The sequence below is a fragment of the Ornithorhynchus anatinus genome, chromosome 4, assembly GCF_004115215.2.
Source record: "Ornithorhynchus anatinus isolate Pmale09 chromosome 4, mOrnAna1.pri.v4, whole genome shotgun sequence".
Taxonomy (NCBI): Eukaryota; Metazoa; Chordata; class Mammalia; order Monotremata; family Ornithorhynchidae; genus Ornithorhynchus; species Ornithorhynchus anatinus.
Window position 1 is genome coordinate 86,514,773 of NC_041731.1, and position 14,324 is coordinate 86,529,096.

General features: G+C 38.1%; 1 protein-coding gene across 1 annotated transcript in view; it reads left to right on the forward strand.

The window, feature by feature from the left end:
- Positions 1-14,324, forward strand: part of COL11A1 (collagen type XI alpha 1 chain) — a 278,405-nt gene that overhangs the window by 67,238 nt on the left and 196,843 nt on the right. Inside the window, exon 5 of the mRNA XM_029063929.2 lies at positions 8,493-8,621. Coding sequence (XP_028919762.1) covers positions 8,493-8,621 — 129 coding nt within the window. The remainder of the gene's footprint in view (positions 1-8,492; positions 8,622-14,324) is intronic.

The following is a 14,324-nucleotide window of genomic DNA, read 5'->3' on the forward strand; positions in this document are numbered from 1 at the left end:
AGTTAGTTGATCTTTTAGGGCAGTGAATACAGGTGTTTAGTAGTGGCTAAGCACCAATATATTATAGACTCTGGAAACTTCAAATGAAAATGATTTCATTTTAAACTCAGTTCAGAAAAGGAATTAGACCTGTTAAACATTTTGGTGGGGGGAGCGGGTGTGTGTGTGGGGGTGGTGGGTGTGGTATGTGTGCTCATGAGCGTGCACACGCATGAACATAGCTGTTTTTTAGATTAAAAAACAGAGCTTCTGACCATTACATTTTTATCAGTGTGTGTGAGTGTTGCTGATAAGACCATACCTCCCACATTCTATGCATGCAGTGATTACCCTTGTAACACTTTGTCATCTGTTACTTTCAATGCCTGGAATCCTTTTCACTTTCCACCACTTGCTGTTATAATTTTCCTGAAGACTTTTTGCCAAGAAAATTGCCCTGCTTATAATTTCATGTGTCAGATTTATGGGTCTTCCACTGCTTTTTTTTTAGCGGCATTTATTAAGCACTTGACATGTGCCGGACACTGTTCTAAGCACTGAGATAGACACAAGACAATCAGGTTGGACACAGTCCAAGTCCCCAATGGGAAACATAGTCTTAATCTCTATTTTGTAGATGAGGTAACTGAGGAACATAGAAATTAAGTGACTTGCCCAAGATCACACAGCAAGCTGGGATTTGAACTCAGGCCCATGCTCTTTCCATTAAGTCATGTTGCTTCTTGTGGCCAAGTGGAAAGAGCATGTCTCTTTTCTCCTAATTGTTCAGGGCAAATTATCTGTGGTTTTGTTCCCATTCAGGAAATGTAAAATATCATGAACATTGCTTATCTGCTAGTAGTTGACACTCTAGCTCCTCATTATTTATGATAATTTCTCATTACTTGGTGTTAAGTATGGTTTATAGGTGGCATTGGCTTGACTAGCCAATTTTTAGCCAGGCATAAATAATTAAATGATTTTCAATAATACTGTTATCCTATTGAATTGTGAGAGTTTTCCAAGAGGAATAAAATTAAACCTGAACACCAGTTTCCAGATGATTGGTTGCAACTATATCTGACTAAGACTGTTTCTGTATTACCTGTCAAAAATAGGTCAAGCTCCTTTGTGTTCAGAGACTGACAGTGCAACCAACCTATTAATGTAGAAAATGACAGTGGAAAGCTAGAGGGAAAAATGTCATAATTCTTTGTGTTGCTAGCATTCAAAAAGTCCATGCAGATTTTGTTACTGTCATTTGTCAGGGAGGACCTGCAAGAGTAGTTTTATTAGGGTTGGGTATTTCTCACTGTAATTCAAGGTGTTAATTTCAATTCTGTAAATTTCACATTGGCTGTAGGGGAAATTGCTGTTGTTGAGGGCTTTTTTTTTTTTTTAGCCAATGCATTTTACTTTAGCTTAGATTAGCAAAATTTCCAATACAGAATAGTCATTTTAGCACTTCCCTAAAACATGAGATAACTAAATTGTGTAATTGTCTCAAATTAATCATTTTATCTTTTCTATTTATCCAAAAAGAATCAGTGGCATTCTCTCGATGTTCTTCACAGTCATTTTACAAATGTCTAAAACAGTCTGGAGCAACTGTACATTCCAAAGCATAAGGATATGTTTGTAATATCCATCTTAATGTTGGTTGTAATAAAGCATCTGGAAATTGATATGAATCTGATCTTCTGGGAAACATAACCCCCAGAATAAAAGTGTCATTGAAAATAATTTTTTCAGAAATTTGGAGATACTAAATCATCATAACTCCAATGATGAAACTAATATAATGATAACAGAGAATCAATGGCCTAGTGTACTTTCCAAGTGCTTAATACAGGGCTCTGCACACAGTAAGCACACAATAAATACAATTGAATGAAAGAATGAATGAATGAATGAATGAATGAATGAATGAATGAATAGTGGGAAGAGCACAGGCCTGGGTGTCAGAACAGCAGGATTCTAATTCTAATTCTGCCACTTCCTTGCTGTATTACCTTGGCAAATCATTTCACTCTTCTGTGTCTGTTTCCTCATCTGTAAAATGGGTATTAAATAGCTCATCTTCCTCCCTTTTAGACTAATAGCCCTGTGTGGAACAGTAACTGCATTCAATGTGATCAGCTATCTCAGCGATTAGTTTGGCACATAGAAAGAGATTAACAAATATCACAACTTTTAAGATCTTGAATCTGAATAGCATTGATTTGTCCAAAGCATTATTCATTTGTTCATTCAATCATATTCATTAAGCACTTACTGTGTGCTAAACACTGTACCAAGCTCTTGGGGGAATACAATATAGTAATAAACAGACCACCTTTTAGCCTTACAATATCCCTATGTTGAAGAAAAAGGTAGGTATTTTTGTCCCCATTTATCAACTTGAATCTATCTCAGCACTTAGAACAGTGTCTGGCACATAATAAGTAGTTAACCTATTCCCCTATCACACATACATACAAAGACCACATTCATAGGATTCTGACACCTTGCATCAGTAAAGTGCCTACAACCAACAGAATTAACAGGGAAGCAGTATAGTGTAGTGGATAGAGCAACTGGGAGTCAGAAGGTCATGGGTTTTAATCCCAATTCCACCACTTGTCTGCTGTGTGACCTTGGGTAAGTCACTTCACTTTTCTGAGCCTCAGTTTCCTCATCTGTAAATTAAGGATTACGATTGTGAGTCCCACGTAGGACAACCCGAGTACCTTATATCAACCCCAGTGCTTAGAGCAGTGCTTGGTAAATAGTAAGTGCTTAACAAATACCATAATTATTATTTTTAATGAAGCAGCATGTCCTAGTGGCAAGAACATGGGCTTGGGAGTCAGAGGTCATGGGTTCTAATCCCAGCTCCGCCACTTGTCTGCTGTGTGGCCTTGGGCAAGTCACTTAACTTCTCTATGCCTCAGTTACCTCATCTGTAAAATGAGGATTGAGACTGTGTGCCCCATGTGGGACAGGGACTGTGTCCAACTTGATTACCTTGTATCTATCCCAGTGCTTAGAAAAGTGCTGGGCACACAGTGCTTAACAAATACCATTATTATTATTATTACTAATGAAGATTATATAACAGTTTTTAAACCCTTGGGGCCTCTACATACCTCAGTTGGTGACACAGAGTAGAATGTCATCACTGAAATACAAGAACTAGTGAGCATGTTCTCTAAAGATTCTAGGTTGGAATGTCAGAATTGGAAGAGTGACAGAAATAGTATAGAATCAATATGCCATCAAACCTCAGACCATAGTGAAAGTTTACTTATCACCCAAATATCCAATCTTGTTTGTTGTTTTGAAACTTGGATTCAACAGACTTTACATCTCATTTCATAGGCTGTTTTATCAACATTAATTATAGGCCATTTTGAATGTGAAGTAGCAAACAGAATCAAAGCAAAGTAGAATCCCATATTCACTGGATGGTCCATGGGTAGAGAATAGACAGAATTAGGATGCTCAAACAGCTTACTGTGAGTTAGGCCAGAAGATCATTATAAACATATATTGAGGCAGAATCTCCAAAAACATAGCATAACAGGGTAGTTGGGATTTGGGCAAGAAATGAGGCAGCTCAAACTGGCTTGTTAGTACAAGAATTAAGAATGAAGTGATTATTTAGAGCAGAGACTTCATAGCAGAAACTTCTTCATACAAAGTGGCAGAATTCAAAACAGTTCTAACACTTCCGATAACAAATTCATCAGCACAACATGAAAAGAGCTGATGATCAAGCATTAGCCTTCTCAACTTTGTTCACTTAATTAGAATTTCTCCTTCAAGCCTTTTTTCAGACCTAAAGGACAACTATCATTTAGTTTTTTTTCTGAAGTATGTTAAGACTGACAGATACATTAAAAGATAAAACTTGAGGAAAGTGTGTTTGTCTTAACAGAAAATGGGGGAAACAATGGTGATGTGTCTAGTGGTAAAAATTCACTTTTAGGGAGAAGCTGTGGAATTAACCAACATTTCAGAAAACAATTTTGAATTTTCCTGTTATCCTTTAGAAACATTTGAGAGAGGAATTTATAAGATAAATTTTCAAAGTTGAGCCAAATTTGGAGATTTTGTTGATGCTGCATTTCAAATGACCCTACATTCTTTTTTCCATGCAGAAGTGGGACTTGATTAAGCACAAGAAAGCAATCCCAATTTTTATGAGCTAATCATCACATATCCACTGGATAGTTGCAGAAAATATATCATTCTTACTAATGAGAAAAAATTGATAGATCACCCTCTGGAGGTGATGTATTGATTTATTCCTGTTATATAGAGATGATTTCCATTTATAACTAAGAGTAAGTTTAGAGTTATATGAAATGGTTAGTGGTCTATATTAATTTTTATGCTTCTCTTGAACCTGTAAGTAGGTCTAAACCTTCCAAACCTTTGAGCAAGTGCTTTGTTAAGTTCAACTACAGTATCATAGAGCAAAATTGGATTATCTACCCTATACTTAATCGGTAGGTAGCATCCTGATGTTCTGGGACTCTGGATCATACAAAAATGTTTTTAGGTTTGTAACCCTCATGACTTGCTTCTCGTGGGCAAGAAGACAATAATCTCTTTTTGGGTGGGGAACCTGCCTACCTGTTGTATTGTACTCTTCTAAGTGGTAAGTGCAGTGCAGTGCTCTATACACAGTAAGCATTCAGTAAACACCGTTGATGGATTCATTAGTCTCTATTCCCCAACAGCTGAGTGTATTGTAATACATCAAGTAGACACATTAAATACTGCTTTCAGTACTGCTCTTCAGGACTAGACCACCTCCTCCAAGCCTATGAGAGAGGAAATAACCCACAGTCAGTAATGTGGTCACAGATTTCAGGGCTCCAATAGGGAACCGAACAGTCACAATGAGAAGTAGTGTGGCCTAGTGGAAAGAGCATGGAGTCAAGACATCTATATTCTAATCACAGCTTCACCAGTTGTTTGCTGCATGATTTTGGGCAAGTCATTGAAATTTTCAATGCCTCAGTTTCCTCATCTGTAAAATGAAGATTAAATACTTGTTCTCGCTCCCCATGTGAGACATGAGTTGGGTGACCTAGTTGCATTGTATCTACCATAGTCGCTTACCGCAATACTCAGCACATAGTAAGCACTTAGCAAATACCATTATTAATATTATTATCATGGTAGTGACACAGAAGCAGTAGTAGACATGGAGGATAAAGGAAGAGGCCTTGTTGATTCTTCTGCTGCTGCTGCCATTGTCTCCAGTAACTGAAACTGCAATCTCTGAGTCATGATCCTTGTGGTATAATTGGAAATGCTTAGCATTCAGACAGAAGTGGGGAAAAAAGAGCCAACAGGATAGGCTCAACCCACAGTTTTTCTCCTGGTACTGTAGCCCAGAGTATTCCAGCAGAACATCTGCTTTTGCTGTGGTAAGGGGTTACAAATGGCAAGTGGGGTTGGGTGAAAAAATCCATGGCATGATGATTTTGGTGCTGAAATTCAACTTTCCATAACAGGGATTAAGTCTCAGCAATTTTTATGGCAGGTTATGTTTCCACAGCTATTAATATCTGAAAAAAAATTTGGCACTTTGCTTTTGACTGTGAAGGTCTGGGCTGTTTTACATTTATTTTATTATGATTTCAGCATCTAATTGCCTTATACGAGCTGCTAGTCATATGCACTCCTGTTATTCAATAATTTGATCATCTTCACTTAGCCCGCTTATGCCTTTGTCTTCCTTCCAACTATTTATATCAGGGTTAAAAAGGGTCTAGATTTCCTCTGGGGAAAAAAAATTGCAGTTCTAGATCTTGATTAAACTTGCACATTTCAGATTAAGAATAAATTTTATGACTAAATATTGAGCTCCCAAAATAAAATTTTATAATGTAACGGATGGCAGAATCCTATCTAAGGTGGTTCAAATATTCAAGCTAAATTGATAAATGACCTAGGAAACGAAAAATATTTGTATAGGCTACAAGAACCCATTTTCTTAGTCCTTGAGCAGCTCAATCATTATCACTTGCCCATATCTGATTGCAGGATATGCTCATGAATGATGATCTTGAGTGTAGTCACTTGTCTAGCATTTTTGTTACTCTGGGTGGAATATGTGAAAAGACTAAGCAATAATAGGATCCACAGAAGCTGCTGTATATTCAGTTGTACTTAGTGAGCACTTACTGGGTACAGAGCATTGTACTAAGCACAGTACAGCAATAAAAAGAGACAAACCCTGCCCACAATAAGCTCAGAGTCAGGAACTGAAATTGGGTAACCACTAAAAGAAAGGCAGAGGAAACATGGTAAGGACACAGCAAAACAAAACCTTGGACAGTGCTGCATCTTAGCTGAAAACTGGAAATTGATTACCATTATTACCATTATTAATAATATTAATGATAATATTTATCTACTCCAAGTTTTCAGCTGAGGTGCAGAATGGTCCAAATACCATAATTAGTGTTATCATTAATATTAACAATACTAATAATGATAATTGTGGTATTTTTAAGTGCTTATTATATGGGTCAAGCAGTGTTCTAAGTAGTAGAGAAGATATAGGATGATCAGGTCAGACACAGTCCCTGTCTCATACAAGGCTCACAATCTAAATAGGAGGAAGAATAGGTATTGAGTTCCCATTTTACAGATGAGGTAACTAAGATCCGTAGAAGTTAAGTAATTTGCCCAAGTTCACACAGGAGGCATGTGCAGAGTTGGGATACTGAGGTCCTCCAACTCCCAGGTCCATGCCCTTTCCATAAAGTCATGCTGCTCCCATTTATTAATAATCATTGGTATTTAGTCATTGGTATTAAGTGCTAATTGTATGTAAAGTACTATACCAGTACTTGGAAGATTATAATAATAGTGATAATAATTATGTTATTGGCTAAGGACTTAATATATGCTCAGTTCTGGGTAGAATCAAGATAATCAGATTGGGTACATTCTCAGTCTTATACAGAGTTCAGTTTAATGGAGTGGTATTTAATTTCTATATTACAGAAGAGAAAACTGAGGCAAAAGAAAAATTAAATGACTTGCCCAAGGTCATACAATAGGAAAGTTGGGGAATTGGCATCCTAAGCCCCTTGCTCTTTCCACTGTCCAACACTGCTTCCTTAACGAGACACCAGTTTGGTTTATTGCTAAGAAGAAAAGTGCTGACTGCTGTTCTTGAGCAAAAACTTTGTTTAGAATGAGCAATGAGGAGGCAAAAGAGAAAAGGATGCCAGGCATTGTAAACATTAAACATAATACAACCATTTTGGGCATACAGTGTGGCCATAACTGTGGATCCCAAATAGGCCTTTTCATTCATACAGGAGCAAATAGGTGAATTAGATTATGTATGTGTGTCTTAGATTAATTGATGTTACCATCTAACAGGTATGAGTCATCTGTGAGATGAACCAAAGTGAAAGGGAAGAGGCATAGCTAGTACCTGACCCCATACTGCCCAGGACTTTAGACATCTGTTTGTCTCTGGCTCTGGACCAGGGACTAAACAGTGCCTCTTTGGGAAGTTCAGAAATTCTTCTCTCAGGGGCAGATGACTTCAGAGATGCCTTTTTTAAAAATTTTATCTTAATCTGGGACCTCAGGAAAGTGAAAAGGAAGTATGCTACAAGAATTGTTAGTGTGGATGTAACCTTCTTGTGGTGCCTGCATAGCCACTTGACTGGGATGCCGCAAATGTCACTTTACTAAGGGAGAAGCAGTTGTTGTTTGTTATAGGGCAGATGGTAAAGACGTGGGGAATGGCATTACCGTGGGTCCTCACCTCTGGAGTTTTGCCTGATTCTTGTCCAGCCTCAGTGATCCAGAACTAAACCCTGGGCGATCCTTAGTTCCAAAAGAACTCTGAAGTATTAGCTCACTTCTGAGCTGCTCTTCTGACAAACTACCAGACTGAACCAGACCAGAGACCTATTCTGAAGAAGAATTTTAAGCTCCAGACTAGCCACAGAGCTGACAAAGTTGTAAGAGAACGAGAAGCAGCGTGGCTCAGTGGAAAGAGCACGGGTTTTGGAGTCAGGGCTCATGAGTTCGAATCCCAGCTCTGCCACTTGTCGGCTGTGTGACTGTGGGCAAGTCACTTAACTTCTCTGTGCCTCAGTTCCCTCATCTGTAAAATGGGGATTAAGACTGTGAGCCCCACGTGGGACAACCTGATTCCCCTATGTCTACCCCAGCACTTAGAACAGTGCTCGGCACATAGTAAGCGCTTAACAAATACCAACAAATACCAACATTATTAAGAGTTAACTGGGAAGTACTAGGCAGTCTGGGCAGGATCCTCACCAATTCAGAGACATGAACTAAGAGGATTCATTGAAAGAATAAGTGAATCATGACTTAATTTTGTACCACAGCAAACTCCCTAAACTTACACAGGGCTTTTCTCATAACCCAAGTCAATATTGGCCTGGTTCATAGGTCAAGTCAGGGCACTGAAAATATGACAAGCATTTTTAATGAATTCCTCTGCAATTTTTTCTCTCCAGGGTGATATCCAGCAACTGCTAATTACAGCTGACCCCAAAGCAGCTTATGACTATTGTGAGCATTACAGTCCTGATTGTGATTCCCCAGTCCCCAATGCTGCTCAGGCTCAAGAACCTCAAATTGATGAGGTGAGTACTAGATCATAAGATATGGGAAATCTAAATTTTAGTTTATTATTACTATGACAGTTATCCTATTTGTTATGATGTCTGTGGTATCTTCAACTAAACTCAACGTTTTTCAGAGTTTGAATGTTCCCTCAGGAAAGATTCTTCAAGGTGACATTGATCAGTGGGCATTCTGTCGTGAAAATGTTTCTCTCCTTCCTGTGAATTTAAAGAATAATTCATTTATATTGATACTTTCTATATGGATATATGTTGAATTTATGCTAAGATTGATAAGCAACTGCACTTTTTCCAGATGCTTGTAATTCCGTAGTATCATCCACCATACAGTAGCTTACACATTCCAGTTCTGTAATTTTCATTCTTTTGGCTTTTGGGGGCAAGTCAAACTAATTAGGGAGTTAGCTATGACACCTTGAATAAAAAACAGAGCATATCAGAATTTGGGAGTCTAAAATGATTTTGTATTTATGTCATTAACCAATTGTAGATTAACTTTTACTGGTGTCTCTTGACTCTGAGAAGCTGTATGGCATAGGGGACCAAGCATAAGTCTGAGAATCAGCAGGCCATGGGTTCTAATCCTGGCTTCACCTCTGGTTTGCTGTGTGACCTTGGGAAAGTCATTTCACTTCTCTGTGCCTCAGTTACCTTATCTGTAAAATGAGGATTGAGAATGTGAGCCCACATGGGATAAGGACTTGATTGCCTTGTATCCACCCCAGCACTTAATATAGTGCCTGGCACATAGTAAGTGCTTAACAAATATCATTATTATTATTATTTGATAAATTTTCAGAAATATGATTTTATCCCTTCAAATCAGTAGTTGATAAGGAAGACTTTTTTGATTTCTAGCTTCCACGAGGAAGAGGAGTAAAGTCCTGGGAAGTGGGGTCAAGATATACCATTTCTGATGTGCTGTTTCTGAAAAGAAAAAAGCCAATTCTTCAGGCTTCTGTCAAAAATATTGTATTTGATCTAAGGGACTTTAATTTGAGTTTTATTAATGAAGATCCAGTTTATATAGAATAAAGATATGTGAAGATCCCATCAGAGAATGGGATGGCCCATTCATTTTCCCCATCATCTGGATGTGTATTAGCATATCCAATATGAAGAATGCCTTCTCTCTGACACCGCTGATATACTTTTCAAAGACCTAGGAATTTAACATTCCACAACAGGTTGTGATCAGTTTTTGAAGTTTGATGAAGGTGGGTAGTTTTGCAGAACTAAGGTAGAGGGCCTGAATCTGTTAACTTTCATTTTATTGATGAGAATTTTAAAGTTGCAGATGAACCACTCTTCAAATATTGCAGGTTTTACTCACTGGTTGTTTTGTTCAAATGTTGGAGTTTCAGGTTATGTGAATGTTATGAGTTATAGATGCTCAGGTTTTTCAGCAATAGATATTGGCATGATTGTTAGAGGGACATTGGTTTCATCTCATAACCCAAGCATGGGCTCTATGTCTAAATTTTGGTTCATAATGTGCACTGATATGACTCATGAAGGCTGTAAGTCACTGTGTTTTTCTGATTCTAACAGAAGGCTAGATTTTCAGAACCATATTTTTTATATGATGAGAATCATCTTGAAACAGTGTTTTATCACATTTAAACAATTCCTCTAATCTGTATCTGGATAACATGCTGCTGATCTATCCTACTTGTATATTTGAAAAGAATTTAATTTAAAAAGTACATTCATTTCTTTGGAATTGCATGCTGATCTGGTAATGCAATATGATGATACTGCTAGCTATTGTATGTCAAGCCTGAGTCAGAGTGGAAATATTCTTTTTTTGCCTCATCAGAAAGCACTAGGCTTTCTTTGTCCTTAACTTGTAATGACTATTGCATATGCATGTTTTCATTTTAGTGTAGCTCTTCTGTGGTGAGGTGAAAAGGCAGCCAATCAAAACAATAGACTCTATGATATGAATCTTGGAGCATCAATGATTTGCATTGTGGTACATATGTGTACTTTTATATATGATCTGTAAAGGGCCCTTCCCACAAGAATGGGATAAGTTAAATACTATTTTGCAAAAGATTGATAATTACCTGGATTTCAATCATAGAGGCTTGGCTTTCTATATTTCTGCCTTCAGAATGAATAAAAGTAAATATCCATTACATCAAAGTTCTCTTTTAACTTATTTGACATGGTATTTACCAAGCCAATTAATAAACTGTTAATTAATAAACATTTTCTTACTTTAATTTCATTATCCTTATGCTTGACCAACTTTGATCACATTGAACATTGAGAGATATACTAGGATAAACAATCAGAAGATAAAATCAGAAGATAAAAATGATGCTATTAGAAGAGTGAAATTGAATTTTAGTTGTGTAATATTTTAATAGGGACTGGAGTGAAATGGCTAGATTTACTCCCTCTCCCCAAATAAAATAAAATTATTATGGTTATTGGACAGCCTTTTTGAGTTTCTCTGCCAACTTTGTAGCATGTTAGCTGTTGAACTCCTAAAGATAAGTATATTTCTTCACTCTGTATGTGAAGAAATCTATTACATCTTACCTATTACATCTATTACAATGTCCTGCACCCATTAGACACTCAAATATTTGTTAGTGATAGCATAAAAAACAAAGGAAAAGAAGTAGCTTCAAATACAAAAGCTTATAAAGATAAACTAAATCATGAAAAAAATACAGATTCCTTGTCCTTCTAATGTTGGTATGTGTTAAGCGCTTACTATGTGCAGAGCACTGTTCTAAGCACTGGGGGAGATAGAGGGTCATCAGGTTGTCCCACGTGGGGCTCACAGTCTTAATCTCTATTTTACAGATGAGGAAACTGAGGCACAGAGAAGTTAAGTGACTTGCCCACAGTCACACAGCTGACAGGTGGCAGAGCAGGGATTCGAACCCATGACCTCTGACTTCCAAGCCAGTGCTCTTTCCACTGAGCCACGCTGCTTCTCTATAATGTTGGTATTCGTTAAGCACGTGGCTCAGTGGAAAAAGCACGGGCTTTGGAGTCAGAGGTCATGGGTTCGAACCCCAGCTCGGCCACTTGTCAGCTGTGTGACTTTGGGCAAGTCACTTAGCTTCTCGCTGCCTCAGTTACCTCATCTGTAAAATGAGGATTAAGACTGTGAGCCCCACGTGGGACAACCTGATTCCCCTGTGTCTACCCTAGCGCTTAGAACAGTGCTCGGCACATAGTAAGCGCTTAACAAATACCAACATTATTATTATTATTACTATGTGCCGAGCACTGTTCTAAGCACTGGGGTAGATACAGGGTCATCAGGTTGTCCCTTGTGAGGCTCACAGTCTTAATCCCCATTTTACAGATGAGGTAACTGAGGCACTGAGAAGTTAAGTGACTTGCCCAAAGTCACACAGCTGATAGGTGGCAGAGCCGGGATTAGAACCTGTGACCTCTGATTGCCAAGCCCAGGCCTTCTATGTTTCTTTCATATCCTCACTGCCCTTGAATAAATCCTTTGGAAGTCGCTCACATCCTTTGCATTCCTGTGGCTTCTTTCCAATCATCACCTAGGTTGTTGCCTAGGTTCTCCCCTCCAGAAGCTTTAAAGGGAGGTCAGGTTGGTTTGGAGAATCATGGGGATTACAGAGAAAGACAATTACAATATGATCAGGATTGCCTGTGCATTAAAGGTAACAAAGTTCTATATTTTTTAAATTAATTCAACAGATTTTTACTAAATCTGAAAAACTTATCTTTTAAAAATAAATGACTTTACATCATCTTCAGAGATGGCATTTATTGAGCTAGCTGATGAGGTGTAGAGCTTAATAGTGAGAAAAGGCAACTAAAGATCGAAATAAATAGGTAAATAAGAACATTTTCTAATATTATGATGTTTCATAAGTGCTGATGGATAAACACATATGCCACAGGTGAGCTAAAGTGTCTGAAGAGTTGACTTGATTTAAAAGGTGGGGATTAATCAGGAGTACCTCTTGGAGGTTTTCTTCAAGGTCAGGAGAATGTAGTTTTGGCATATTTAAGCAGCAAGGGAGTTTTCTGAAGGGGCATGAAAAATGTGTTAGACATGTGAGAAGTTAGAAAGCAATTAAAAAGCTAACTTGGGAAGAACAAAGATGATGGGATGAAATGAAAGACAAGAGCTGATTGGAAATAAAGGGACAGTTTATGAGGTGCCACAAAGCCCAAATTATGAATATTTAGTGCTTAAACCAATAAGAAGAACTGACACAATCATTTAACCAGGAGAGACAAGGGCTTACTCAAGGTGGTTAGTTTGGAGAGGAAATAATAGATCCAGGGAATGGCATAAAGAGTCAGTATAGTTTAGAGAATAAACTCAATGTGGTCAATGTATAATAATAATAATAATGTTGGTATTTGTTAAATGCTTACTATCCGCCCAGAACTGTTCTAAATGCTGGGGTAGACACAGGGTAATCAGGTTGCCCCACATAATGATAATAATAATAATGTTGGTATTTGTTAAGTGCTTACTATGTGCAGAGCACTATTCTAAGTGCTGGGGTAGATACAGGGGAATGAGGTTGTCCCACATGAGGCTCACAGTCTTCATCCCCATTTTACAGATGAGGGAACTGAGGCACAGAGAAGTGAAGTGACTTGCCCACAGTCATACAGCTGACAAGGGGCAGAGTCGGGATGAGGCTCACAGTCTTAATCCCTATTTTACAGATGAGGTAACTGAGGCACCGAGAAGTGAAGTGACTTGCCCAAAGTCACACAACTGACAGGTGGCAGAGCCGGATTAGAACGCATGACCTTTGACTTCTAAGCCCGGCATCTTTCCACTGAGCCATGCTGCTTCTCTGATAGAGAAGTCAAAGATATGTGCTGTTTGGAGAGAGAGAGGCTGGTGGTGATGTCAACTAAATTGGCAAAGTTTGAAGAGAGGTTTAGGAAGGAAGTAAGGGAGTTGAGTGTTTAAAATAGTGAAAGTGCTGATGGATTATCCATTTGCAGATATTTTGAGGAGGGAAGAGATATACAATTGAAAAATAGGAGGAGAGTTCAGGGCTGAAGTAGATTTAGGAATTCTCATTCATTCACTCATTAAATGATATTTATTGAGCACTTACTATGTGCAGAGCACTGTACTGAGTGCTTGGGAGAGTAGAGTATAGCATAGTTGGCAGAAACGTTCCCTGTCCATGCAAAGGCAATAGCTGAAACCATTGATTAATTAATTCCCAAGAGGATGGGAAAAGAGTGACATGAAAGGCGCTTGTTAGGGTATCCCCAGGTGAAAGATGGCCAGTAAAGGAGACTGAAAAGGAACAGTCAGTAATTATTATTAATTGCTAGAAATGGTTTCTAGAAGGAGTCACTAAGCATGCCATTAAGAAACAATATGAAAAAACACAGGATAGAAGAGAATCCATTAGTCCTAAACAGAATGAGGTCATTGGATGATTACTAAACTTGGTCTTTCTGAAGTTCTGTGAATAGAGGAGGTGAAATCTAGATTGTAGTAGAATTGAGAAGAGGCCAGGTGGAAAGAATATGAAGGAACTGGATGTATACAGCCTGTATAAAGACAGGAATGGTTTTCCTCTTTTTAAAGGATTCTTATGGAGTCAATACAGTTTCCCCTCATTGATCGTTCTGGAAACTGATAATGTTCTGGTTTCTGAAAATCTAGCTGTAGTTTACTGAATAACTGCAGGAAATTGCATACCAACCATTTTTGAT